The 13,775-nt window shown below is 33.7% G+C and overlaps 1 protein-coding gene across 2 annotated transcripts in view; it reads right to left on the bottom strand.

The window, feature by feature from the left end:
- Positions 1–5,670: 5,670 nt before the first annotated feature.
- Positions 5,671–13,775, bottom strand: part of LOC145291546 (uncharacterized) — a 63,382-nt gene continuing 55,277 nt past the window's right edge. For both annotated transcript variants that reach the window (XM_080137557.1, XM_080137558.1), the window contains exon 8: positions 5,671–6,283. In XM_080137557.1, coding sequence (XP_079993683.1) covers positions 5,802–6,283 — 482 coding nt within the window. In that variant the 3' untranslated portion in view covers positions 5,671–5,801. The remainder of the gene's footprint in view (positions 6,284–13,775) is intronic.

The raw sequence follows: 13,775 nt of genomic DNA on the forward strand, positions 1-13,775 counted from the left end.
GATGCAATTCTATCTATATAAGAGCCAGATACGTCCAAGGATGGAGTACTGTCGCCACATATGGGCAGGAGCTGCTAGAAAAGACTTGTCCTGCCTTGATAGGGTTCAAAATAGACTTCGTGGCCTAGTGGGAGATGTCCTTTTCTCTTCGCTGCAACCTCTGTCTCACAGAAGAGATGTTGCGAGTTTGTCTCTGCTTTATCGTTATTTTCATGGAAAGTGTTCAACTGAGCTTCAATCTATGGTCCCCCCCCCTCGCCAAACTTTCACAAGAAACACTAGACTAGCTGAAAACATTATCAATAATTTTCCCCACTCTTTATCTGTACCTAAACCTAAACATAGATTCCATGATCAAAGCTTCTTTCTTAGAACTGCACGCCTGTGGAATTGTCTTCCGTTTTCCTGCTTTCCAGCTTTCTATAATATGGTTGTCTTCAAGTCCAACGTGAACAAATTTCTGATGAGCCGTTCCACTTAAGTTAACAAATTTACCGAACTTCCATTACTATCGATTACTATATTGTCCTTTTGACTACTCTACACACTTTAACCCTTATCCTTGAGTGGCCTATCGGCCTTGATAAGTGGTGACGTTTATGTAAGAAAATAAGAATAATCACCAAGCAAATCGGAGACTAAGAGTCATGTGGAATGACAACATGCTTACACATGAACCTTTCCCAGTCTACTTGGGGGTAACTCTGGACAGAACACTAAGACCAACTCCCTTGCCAGTTCTATACTGCCTAACTAGTATGTCATCACCAGAATGGAATGGTACAAACAGCTTAACGACCACAGACACTCACTGTTTGGCCACCAATCAGTGAGACAAAGACTAAAATCTCACAGTAGCTTCATCAATATAGAGGAAATCGATTCCAGGCAAGTTGCCTCCTATAGGATGGAACGATGGCGAGACTATAACAGCAGGAATAAAAATGAAGCCCTACCAGACCCAAAAGAAACATTCCCCCAGGGTTCAAACCTTGGTAGAAAAAACTGGGTGACTCTAAATAGAGCCTGAGTCAAAGAAGGCAAAACAAAAGACAATCTCCACAAGTGGGGCCTAGACACCTTACATTTATGTCCATGTGGAGAGGTACAAATGATGCACCACCTTAGGGAAAACTGCTGATTGGGTCCTCATTGCTCAAACCAAGACTTTAAGGAGGCAAAAAGCACCGCCATGCGATGGGTTAATTTCTATTGCGATATGATATGATGACTTAGTTAAATTACAACAAAAAACAGAATTCTAAAAAAATAATTTTTCTGTTATTCCACAATATGAAGTTTTAAACAGATTTTTGAGTAAGATTTCCCAATTTAAAAAAATTTACATATAATATAAAAAAAAGTACCATTGGCAATTATAAAATAGCAAATGTAACTATAATTTGAAATTATTTTAATTGTTAAAATGTTAAAAGATTTTTATTTCTGGAGGGGAGGGTCGACTTGATTTTGGTGGCTATTTAAAAAAATGTACAAAGCTCTCTAATTAATAAAATTAGCATAAACAATAGAAAAAAAACAAAACAAAAAACCCCCCGCTGCTCCCCTGATTCAATTAAAGCGACTATTGGCATCCATAAAAAGTATGCACAATTATAAGATAGACATCAACCGATGATGAAGCTGATAGCATGTATAACGATAGCGATTTCACACAATTTGGAGATCCCTAGTATATTAGTGGCCTGGTAATGGTCACAGGAGAAACAACCAAACAAGAAAAAAAAAAAACCTAAGCAAAATTAATCCCAAAGCAGCAAAACTAAAGTTAGCCTGTCAGGACACTATATATACAAATGTAGGATAATTTGGGCATATTTTATTGGTTTGCAAATATATATATATATATTTTCTCTACCCTGCAACCTCTCTCCCACAGAAGAGACATTGCGAGCCTATCCTTGTTTTATCATTATTTCTATGGCAGGTGCTCGTCTGAACTCCAATATCTGGTCCCCCCTCGCCAATCTTTCACAAAAAACACCCATCTAGCTGAATCCACTGTGAAAAATTTCCCCCACTCTTTATCTGTGCCTAAATCAAAACGTGGATTCCATGAACAAAGCTTCTTTCTTAGAACTGCACGCCTGTGGGACTGTTCAGTCTGCCTGCTTCCCACCTGACTACAACTTAGATGTCTTCAATCCAACGTTAACAAATTCCTAATGAACCGCCCCCTTAAGTAAACACTTCATCAAATCTCCGCACTAACGTAATGTACTTGCAATAACCCTTATCCCTGAGTGGCTTCCGGGCCTTGATAAGTGGTGATCACTGTAAAAAAAAAAAAAAAAAAAAAATTATATATATATATATATATATATATAAATTTAAATATATATATATATATACACACACACACACATATATATATATATATATATATACACGCACATATACACACATATATATATATTAGTATTTTTAGAAGGCTAGAACAATGCAGGAATGTACAGGTGTTTTGTGAAGATAAACAAATAATATTATTTATTATTCATTTATTTATTTAAATGTTTCAAGCAAACTACGCAAACTTCTTTATATATATATATAATCTCCAAAAACGATACTTTTGCACAAACCTAATACTTGTACTTTGTGTTTTCACATTTTTTCCTTTTTTTTTTTAATGGCATTAAACAGTTTTCTTCTGTTGTTGCAAATAAGTTTCGATTTGTTTTTCTTAGATGAGTTGCCTAGTGTATTCTATCATTTTACCCAAATCATGAGATATGAGTTTCATGGTTTTTCAGTAAATCAACTCTTGTTGAAGTATTTAATGCTGAAAACTTAATACTTGAAGTATTTAACTGAACAAAAATTGTTATTTTGGGTGCAGATGTTTCCCTACAGCATCAGTAAGTAAAAGATCACAATATATTCAATAGGATATATTAATATCTATTCCCAGAGTATTAAAAAAAAATAAACAAACATGAGGTTATTTAAAAAACAAACAAACAAAAAAACCCGACTAAATAGCTCTCGATTTCAAAAAAGTTCTAAAAATGTCTAGATAAGAAATAAAGATGAATTTATATTTAAAAAAAAATAAATAAATAAAAAGATCTGTCATTTAAAAAAAAAACATTCTTAAAACAACAATCAGAAAAAACAAAACTGATTTTATGCATCTACATTGTTTAATCTTTATTTTTTTGTTTTTTCTTCTTTTTCAAAACATGAAACATGTTAAAAAGCATAGAAGGAGAATTCCTTCAAAATGACTTTTTTAAAAAAAAATATTCCAATGACAATGACTTATTACTGCAGATGAGAGATTAGGGATGAAGAGGGGGAACCTAGATGAAAATGGATCAAAAATAATTTCACATGAAAAAAAAAAAAAAAAAATTCATATTTTTCAACAAACAATGAATAAAACACCAAAAAAACAAACTGAAAATTAATAAATAGAAGAAAATTGATGACTTTTGATCTTGTATATATTAAATCGGCCTATTGGAAAAAATGAACAAAAAACAAAAAAAAAAAACAAAAAAAAACCGCAGTAATCTGCAACTCTTTACTTTATTAATCTCTGTTCACTATTTGGTCCGAAATTTATAAGCATGTATTAGTATATTGTTTTTGTAGAGTTTTCATGAATTCTTCAGTCAAAATGTTGCAAATTCATATGTGAATTTCTGATGAATCATACATTTCATCCTTAATTGATAAAAGAGAAAGATTCTCCGAAAATTATCTTTTTTCAAACAAAGGAAAAAAAAATAATATATACTAAAATGAGAAAGTCCAGGAAAGCAAAAGGAAAACAAAAGCAAACACTTTCGGTTTTCTCAATCTCTCATATTTTATCTTTATCAGCAATGCTTCAAGCAAACTACCTATTCCTCTTAATATATACTAAGACATACTAGCAAATGCGAGACAGACCAATAAACTGAGCAGAGAATTACAAATAATTTTCTTGTAGGTCAATTCTAGACACATTTGCCTATACAAAAAGCAAACATCGATATTTTCTCTACAAGTTTGGATGAAATATCCTACTTTTCATAAATATGATTGAAGAAAAATCCAATTGTTAGGTTTTTGTTTTTAATGGCTTAGACAACTTGCATTTTAATAAACGAGGGTTTCTCCAGGGCAGAATGTGTTAAGTAGGGGGAATCCAATATAAAAAAAAAAGTTGAAATAAAAGTCGTGTAAAAAAAAAAAAAAAAAACGAAGAAAAGAGAAAGGGAGGAAAAAATGAGAAAAGAAAAAGTTATGAATAAATAAAAGATGCCAGTTTTTCATTATCGTAGATCAAAAATAAACGTTTTCATTATTCATAAATATGATCGCTTCACTCACAACACACTGTGCCTTAGGATCATCTCATAGATCAAAACACAGACAAAAAAAAAAAAAAAAAAAAAAAAAAAAAAAAATTAAATTAAAAAACGAATGCTGGGAGTATAGAAAAGTGTAAAACTGATTTGTAATTCCATGCAAGCAAACTGGATGAATTGCTTCCAATATTTTCAAATTCATAAATTACTTTTATTAAAACTTCAAATGCGGAAACTGCTGCGTTTGAACTTTTTCCATGGTTTCATTTTTAGTAATTTGCCGAATTCTTATCCAACAACTAAATAATCATTCACACAAATAGGGGAGGAGGGGGGGGATGATATCCGAGCGGATGATAGAAATGATGACCAGAAAATCTTATATGGAATTGGGTTTATTTAGGTCATACAACTGCACAGAATTAATACTTTTTTTTTCTCAAAAATACAAAAACAAAGATAAAAAGAATGGGTTTTTTTTTTATAAGAGATAAAAGAAAAAAATCAATAGAAAGACATTGAACGTGACGGGAGGATGAAATAGCTAAAAAGAGGAAACAAATAGAAATTCTAAAAGCATTGTTTTCTCCTGGCTTTTGTATATCTCAAATAATATATTATGCTGCCACCTACCCTTGTGGAACTAAATCATTTATGCAATGAATTACCCACAAAAACAAACACACAATATATACTAGTAAAAAAGAAACAAAGTTATATATTCGTCGACATTTCGCCTTTATTGTAAAACTTCTGGAAGAATTGAAGAAAATAAAATACCAATACAATATTTGAAAATATATTTGTTGTAATGTTGTTTCAAATATTTCAGTATTTTATTTACTTCAATTCATTCATCCAGAAGAAGTCTTACAATAAAGACGAAACATTGATGAACATATAACTTGGTTTGTTAATTTTTTATCTCTCTACCTCCTCAGAAAACTATTTCCATTGTTCTCATCATATATATATATATATATATATAATAAAAAAAAAGCTAGGTAACACATAGAATACAGCTGAAAATAAATTCCAGTGATGAATATTAATCGATGAACAGTGGTGTGCAGAGAAACAGATGAAGTCGACATCCAAAGTATCTCCTTTTCTCATAATTTTTCCTAGTACTAGAACTTATACTCATGTATTTGGGGTATGCAACCAATGAGTTGACCCCAGAAATCACCACACCTCTGCTCATCACTATTATGAATTGCACCTTATGGTCACGTGAACTTAATAAAGCCGATTCCACTCAAGATTTTTCAGGAAACATTTATAACATGCACGCACACACATCTTTGATTGTTTCAGTATTTTATGAGCAATCTTTCTTTTGTCTTGTTAAAAAAAAAAAAAAAAAAAAAAGGCAAGAACGAATTGTTCAAGAAATTCCCTGCAAGGAAAAAAACTTGCAAAGATTTCCATTTTGAATTTTCTTTGATAATTTATTTTTGGAAAACCAGTCTTCTTGAGTGGTCACCTTTTGAACGTCTTTTCGTCATCATTGAAATATTTATAACACAAAGATACAGCTTCTGGGAAAGCCTCCCTGGGGATTACATTTGCGGAAGACATAGAATTCCTTCCAAAGTACCAATCTCCAATGGCCTCTTGCGGAGAGACATGCCCATCTAAAGGCTGGGTAAAGAAGTTATTAACAAGCACAGAGTGAACAGGGCAGGCTGTTAAGTATCTTCCGTCCTTTTGAGAAGTGAGGATTGCATGGACAGTTTCTAACAGACCCGTCCGGATATCAGATATATATTTTATTTCACTGGAAGAACACTTGTTAAAATCGCAAGTCACGTCCAGAGCCTGATTCAAGTACCAGCGATCATGCACGGAATTTAAAAAAAAGGCTGAGGTAAACATGTGTTTATAAAAATACATTGGTGAGAAACATCGCCATTTGGTATCATCAGACATCTTTTGTGAGCAGTCGGATAGAGATACAGAATCTGAAAAAAAAAAAAAAATTAATTAAGTAATAAATAAAATACTAAAAATAAAATAGCTCTTTAAAGCATTGTTTTAAATTTGGATTCTAAAAATTTAGCAATAAAGCCATAAAAGTAATGCAATTATATATATATTTTTATTTTGGTCTAGAATTTTTCCCTTCATATAGAAAATTTTTTTTTCATATTAGTAATATTATAAATTTTTTTTTTTTTTTGTCTTTTTCTTACTAGTTGTTATGTCACATCTATTAAAAGCAGCTTGATTAAGAACTTTAACAGCACATAACATTTAAAAAAAAAATTTTTTTTTTACATAGGCATCACCACTTATCAAAGCCCAGAGGCCACTCGAGGATGAGTGTACAGTAGTCAATTGGACAATATAGTAATCGCTAGTAATGGAAATTCGGTAAATTTGTTAACTTAAGTGGAACGGCTCATCAAGAACTTGTTTACGTTGGACTTGAAGACAACCATATTGTAGTCAGCTGGAAAGCAGGCAAATGGAGGACAGTTCCACAGGTGTGCAGTTATAAGAAATAAACTTTGTTCATGGAATCTACGTTTAGGTTTAGGCACAGATAAAGGGTGGGGAAAATTATTGATAGTGTTTTCAGATAGACGAGTGTTTCTCTTGAAAGTTTTGTGGGGGAGGACCATAGATTGGAGCTCAGACGAGCACTTGAAAATAACGATAAAGCAGAGAAATCAGCATTAAAAAAAAAAAACTTTACTAAGAAGACAAAGCAAAAAAAAAAAAAAAACTCATAATATTAATAATACGAAAACCATTCATTGAAAGGAAGAATTCCCCAAAAGATCAAAATAAAAAAAAAAATAAAAAATTTTATTTTTTAGAATCCTTTGAGATGAGTTTCCATAATTTGTATTTTGCAGACGTATTCTCACCTTCATAGTTGTTTCACCACGTTTCGAACAACCATTCCTCTGGCCTTCGTTAGGTGGTTAACCACAGCCAGAGGAAGAGTTGGCCGAAATGTGGTAAAACAACAATTATAAAGATGAGGATAACAGTCTGAAAAAAAAAAAAAAAAAAAAATTATTTGCTTTATATGTAGGACTTCTAACAACTTTATTGCTAAATTTTCTAAGCAGTTGTTGAAAATACAGGAATACTGTAGCAGTTGTAAATAATTATTTTTGCTCTTTGAGAAATGTTCATGAAAGCAATCAAGAAGGACACCCCACTCTTTTTCTCCTGAGTGAACATAGAACAGTTACATGTGAATAATAGAAATATGTAACGAAGTCATAAATAATGACTTCGTTACCTCCAAGAATTGTTCCCGTTAGGCGATTTGGTTACATACTCATTAATAAGCATGATAAACGACTTTAACCCTTTTAGGATTCACGGACAATGGAAAGCTCTTATCTTCTTATCCTCTGGATTCTGAGCATTAACTATCTTCACTGGAAGATAATTGATGCTTGTTAAATTTCAGCAGATAGAGAACTTTCTAACGCTTAATTGTTTTTTTTTTGGTCACCATCTTAACTTTTTTGAACCCATGTTAAATATTCCGACACTTGTTTTTATTACGCTGACATGATAGAGACTGTGCACAGGTCAAATTGAACAGGAACTGAGTGCAGGTGCTATGGTCCTGGTCTTTTTATAAAAGTGAAGAAATGTGTATAAATCATATCATATACATCGTTCATTTGTTGTATTTCTAATATCAAGAAATATGTGTGGAAGAGGACATGAGCTTTTGGAATATGTCAGAGATTTTAGCTTGATTGAATGGAAATAGAAAAAAAGGGAAGAAGAAGTGTGGGTGGAAATAACAATTATTTAAATTGAATGAGAAAGAGAAGACATAAGATGTAGATGATATAACAAAAGAGATAGAGCGAAGAAAATGGAGACAGAAGAGAGAGAGAGAGGGGGGGAATGTGGGGAAATGAGGGGGGAGAGAAAATGAAGAGAGAGAGAATGGAGAGAGGGAGAGAATGGAGAGAGAGAGAGAGAATGGAGAGAGAGAGAGAGAGAATGGAGAGAGAGAGAGAGAGAGAATGGAGAGAGAGAGAGAGAGAGAATGGAGAGAGAGAGAGAAAATGGAGAGAGAGAGAAAATGGAGAGAGAGAGAAAATGGAGAGAGAGAGAAAATGGAGAGAGAGAGAGAGAAAATGGAGGGAGGGACAGAGTGAAAGAGGGAGGGACAGAGTGAAAGAGGGAGAAAAAGAGGGAGATGCGAGGGTGCAAGCTAATGATAAAGTCTAAGAATAGCAGACAGTACACAAGCACAATGAATGCACCTTCACATTGGGGTGGGGACTGCGGATGGGGGTTAGGTAATGGCATCAAAGTGCACAGAATGACAAGCAGCGTATTCTTCTTTGCAAATTTCTGTTTTGTTTTCGACTAAGATCAAGTTAGATAGTCATGCTCTGCTAGCAGACATTCCAAGCCTTAGACATTATCAGAATTCCAATCAGTAAAAAGATGCTCTAAATAAAGCCCCCCCCCCCAATCCCCGGAGGTAGTGCCCCCCCCCCATTCCCCAATACCATTTCACCTGTTTAAACCTCATCATACCAACACCCTACACAGGATGATGATGACGAACCGTTTTCAAAGGATAAACAATGCCCCCTCCCTCACACACACACACACAGATCCTGGGAAAGCAGGTTATTAAAAGGGATGGAGTCCACAATATCCGATGATCCATTTAAATGCTGTGTACATAAAGGTCTAAAATGCATAGTGACATGTAAGATTTTTTGTGTTTACACATTTTTATATTAAATTTACACACACACACACACACACTTACCTTGGCAGAAGGTTGACTTTGTATTTCAACAGAGGACAAACAGATTAAGAAAGGTTAATTTTAAACACACACACACATGCCTGCATAGCGACTCCTAATGTAACGGGCATTTTAGTTGTGTATTTGTCAGTCACAATTTTTTTTTTTTAACAAATATCTTAACTTGTTTTCTAATGGAAAATATTACATCAATACTAAAATAATAAATTCCTAACAAAAAAAGTGAATGGCATAAGTGGAAATTGAAACCAAAACATTAAGATCTTCAGTTTGATATTCCACGAACTGAACTATTTAGAATTTCTTATAAATAGATTTCAAAATATTAACTTAACAAAATAATTATAACTGATGTGACATCAGGTTTATGATTTATGTCAGGTTTCAAAACATGAATGCCTACAAGACATTATCGTCAAACGTTTATGGTCTTTCTGTACAGGTTTTGTCAGGACAACCTGGCACGACGATAATTTTCACTACCAGAAAACCTTGACTAAACAAAATAACAGTATTCGTGGCTTAAATGACATCTCAGTATGGCTAACTAACAGTGGCTTATACGAGAAATAGTGAACCTTCTTCAAGTGAGATTTCCTATAACAGCATTTTAAAAAATTTGGACCATTTAGCAGCTATTTTTACCAGCTAAAAATCAAATTGAATTTGTCCTCCAAGCCTGGATCCCCTATATAGCAAGTTTCAAGTCATTAACAATTAACAAAATTTTCAACTTTTTCTTCATATTAATTATCTAACAACATTAACAATTAACAAAATTTAACTTTTTCTTAACAATAATAATTATCTAACAACATTAAAAATTAACTAAATTTTCAACTTTTTGTTAAATTTCATACAAATGTAATTTATATATCTGACAGTGTTCTTAGATATGTTTTGTGCAGAAATTTATCCGATAACTAAATCGAAATTGAAAAAATCGGATCTTAAAAATAGTCTTTCTTATCTTATAGATAACAAAGAATTTATACAGGGGAATATTTTGCGTTACACCGTTGTAACCTTGGCTGGTGTAATGCAAAATATTCCCCTGTAAAAATTCTTTGTTATCTATAAGATAAGAAAAACTATTTTTTAGATTGTCAAGCCCAAATATCAGCAGACGTGATATTGTAAACAAATAGTCGGAATTTGATGAACGACATTATCATTAGTTTTTACATTTGTTTTGCGAATTAATCCTTGTAATATTCAATAGATGATTGATTTTATAATACATATGCAATCTGCATAAAGTAAAGTAGCATTTGTTATTTTTTTTAACGTAGGCATCACCACTTATCAAGGCCCAGAGGCTACTCGAGGATAAAGGTCAAAGAGTGTACAGTAGTCAATTGGACAATATAGTAATCGTTAGTAATGGAAATTCGGTAAATTTGTTAACTTAAGTGGAACGGCTCATCAAGAACTTGTTTACGTTGGACTTGAAGACAACCATATTGTAGTCAGCTGGAAAGCAGGCAAACGGAGGACAGTTCCACAGGCGTGCAGTTATAAGTAAGAAACTTTATTCATGGAATAGGCACAGATAAAGGAAATTATTGATAGTGTTTTCAGCTAGACAAGTGTTTCTCATGAAAGTTTGGCAAGGGAGGACCATAGATTGGAGCTCAGAGGAGCATTTGCCATGAAAATAACGATAAAGCAGAGACAGACTCGCAACATCTCTTCTGTGAGAAAAAGGTTGTAGGAAAGAGAAAACGGTATCCCTACTAAACTACTGTTTTGAACTATCAAAGCAGACTAAGTCCTTTCTAGCAGCTCCTGCCTAGACGTGGCAACAGTACTCCATCTTTGAATGTACCTGGCTCGTATATAGATAGAGAATTGCATCAGCAGTGAGATATTTATTGGATCAATAGAAGGATTCTACCATTTTCCAGCAACCTTGGCAACGGATTTGATGTGTTCCATTTCAGATCAGGAGTAAATGTCAAGCCCAGAAGCTTGTCAAAACATAAAACTTACCCAAGACGAGAGCCATTCATTTCAATTGATGCCCAGAGTGTTGATAATGTAAAGATAGAAGCTTGGTTTTAGATGCATTAAAAGTAACCAGTTACCTCTTTCCCCATTGTACCACATGCTCAAGATGAGTGGAGAGAGAACTTGATCGTTTACGGTCTTTGATGTGCTGCCATACATGGTAGTGTCATCAGCATAAATGTTTACAAATGATGTAAGGATGTGATTTGGAAGATCATTAAATGTAGATCAGGAAGAGAATAGGACCCAGGATGGACCCCTGAGGGACTCCAGCATTAATACTGTGAGCTTCTGATTTCTGCCCATCAACCACTACTCTTATGAGCCTATCAGAGAGAAATGATTTAATAATTTAGACATTTCCAGCTATACCATAGCTGGAGATCTTGTGAACTAAACATTTATGCCATATTCTATCAAAGGCCTTTGATATGTCAAGAGCAATTGCCCTAGAAAGGAAGCCTCCGTCGAGAGATTCACTAATCCTATGAGATATGACTGTAAGCACACCTGCTGGAAATCTAGCAGAACGGAAACCATATTGCGTGTCACTAAGAAGGTTATTTTTGCTGAGATGACGCACAAGAAACTTATTGGCCTGTACTGAGAGGGAGATGAACGATCACCTGATGAGCATACTGATAAGATTTTCCAGGGTGATGGGAAGCAATTCTCCTTAACAATTCTTCTTAAACAGCTTTGTAAGTATGGGCGCTAGTTCTGGTTGACACAGGAGGAAATATTGGGGGGGGGGTGTCGGCAGCCTTGGTTGCAAATGGTAGAATTAGCTGCAAAGTTCTTGGCAAAACGTTTGGCTTTGTCTGATGCTGACAAGATTATCTCAAGTCCATTGATGATGGTTGGGAAAGAACACACGCTTCTGTTCAGGATTCTATTTGCCAAAACTGGTGGTAACCAAGCTGCTGCTCAGCTACTTTAGACTTAATGGACTGAGCATGTAACTCTCTTGCATTTTTTATTACTCTTATAGTGTTGCTGGTCGTCTTGAAAGTGGCTTTAGTCTCAGTACATCTATTACGTTGGAAGCAATGGAAAAAGAGATTTCTGTGCGTGATGGCAGCAGCACATTCTGGAGAGAACCATGGCTGGCTGTTAGGTTTTTGCTGGAACTTTTTCAAGGGTATGAAACAGACCATACATACAATTAACCATTCCGTCAGGTTTGATACTATAGAGGACATATCCTTTTTAAACATGGAACGCAGACGTAGATCTGATATAAATGTACGGAAGCTATCCCAGTCAACCATAGAGTATCGATATACTGTACGATGGAGAGGTACATCTGAAGACTTATTTCATTTCATTTTTATCTTAACTGATACAACAGAGTGGTCGGGAGATCCCAGTGAAGACAGAACAGAAGAGGAACATAGTTTAGGGCAAGCATATTGTATGACTGGGCAATGCCAGGCATTCAGTTTATATGAAGCAACAGTCATGCCTAAAATCAAACGGTGAATTACACTTGGATGGGCAGTCTTCTCCAAAGTAGACATCATAAAAATGAAGATTAAATGATGCATCGTACCATTTATGACACGTCATAGTAAAACATGGTTATGACACGTCATAGTAAAACATGGTTATGACACGTCATAGTAAAAACTCAACTAAATGCAAAAGAAAGATTAACAGTGGCACAATGCAAAACAGAACACATTTGTTTATAAAAAAGAAAATTAAATCTTACATAAACGACATCAACATCATCATAAACATGGCTAAACATAGATAAGTAGATCTTTAAACCATGAAAAAAACAAAAAAAAAACCCAAAACGAGGAATGACAAAAATTCTGGTGATGAAACAACCTCAACACCAAGTTCTAAATGGCCAGGTTTAACCATGAAAAAAAAATAAAACAAGGGAAGGGGTTCCCCTTCAAAAAGTGATAAAAAAAAAATATCATTGATGGCGATATATACACGAGTTATCCTCCTAGATCAGAGTTTGTTTATTTATCAAGCGATAACAAAACAGACGATAAAGAATTGGATCTCTTCACTGATAAAAAAAAAGATGATGAATGGAACCTGAAGTTCCCTTTATTTCTCTAGATTAGGCACCATTTTCATGTCCTATAAATCATATTGTGTTTTTATTTGTTATGAATGAAAAACGCAGAATTATCAGTTAAAACAACTTTCGTCCTCTTAACCCTCTTGTGTTGAGTGTCATCATTTTCATATTTCAGCAGCATACATGCTAACATACCAGGATTCTATATTCCTTTAAAATGTTTCTCTTCATCACTGAAAAATTCTGATGGAATCTCATGTTCGTCACTAAGATTCTCTGCAAAATTCTCAAAAGTGACAATTTTGCAAAATATTGTAGCTAACGACAAAAAAAAAAAAAAAAAAAAAAAAGGCCAGAAATGGATTTTCCATGCTATTGTACATATAAAAATGGTCGTAGATTTTCTGTAATTTTGGAGTGTTGCACAGTGTAATTAAATGATTACAAATTCGTTTTGATTTCTTAAACGCATCAACAACTTCAGAAAATTAACAAAATAGCAACTTCTATTAAACAGTTACAAAAAAAAAAAAAAAAAAAATTGCAAATCTTAAAAAATAAACATTTTATTTATTTAAACTGTTACTAATAAAATTACTGTACCCAGTTTTTTTTTTATATTACTTGAAAA

Source organism: Euprymna scolopes, chromosome 12 (assembly GCF_053919585.1).
Source record: "Euprymna scolopes isolate OS-2025 chromosome 12, ASM5391958v1, whole genome shotgun sequence".
NCBI classification, from domain to species: domain Eukaryota; kingdom Metazoa; phylum Mollusca; class Cephalopoda; order Sepiida; family Sepiolidae; genus Euprymna; species Euprymna scolopes.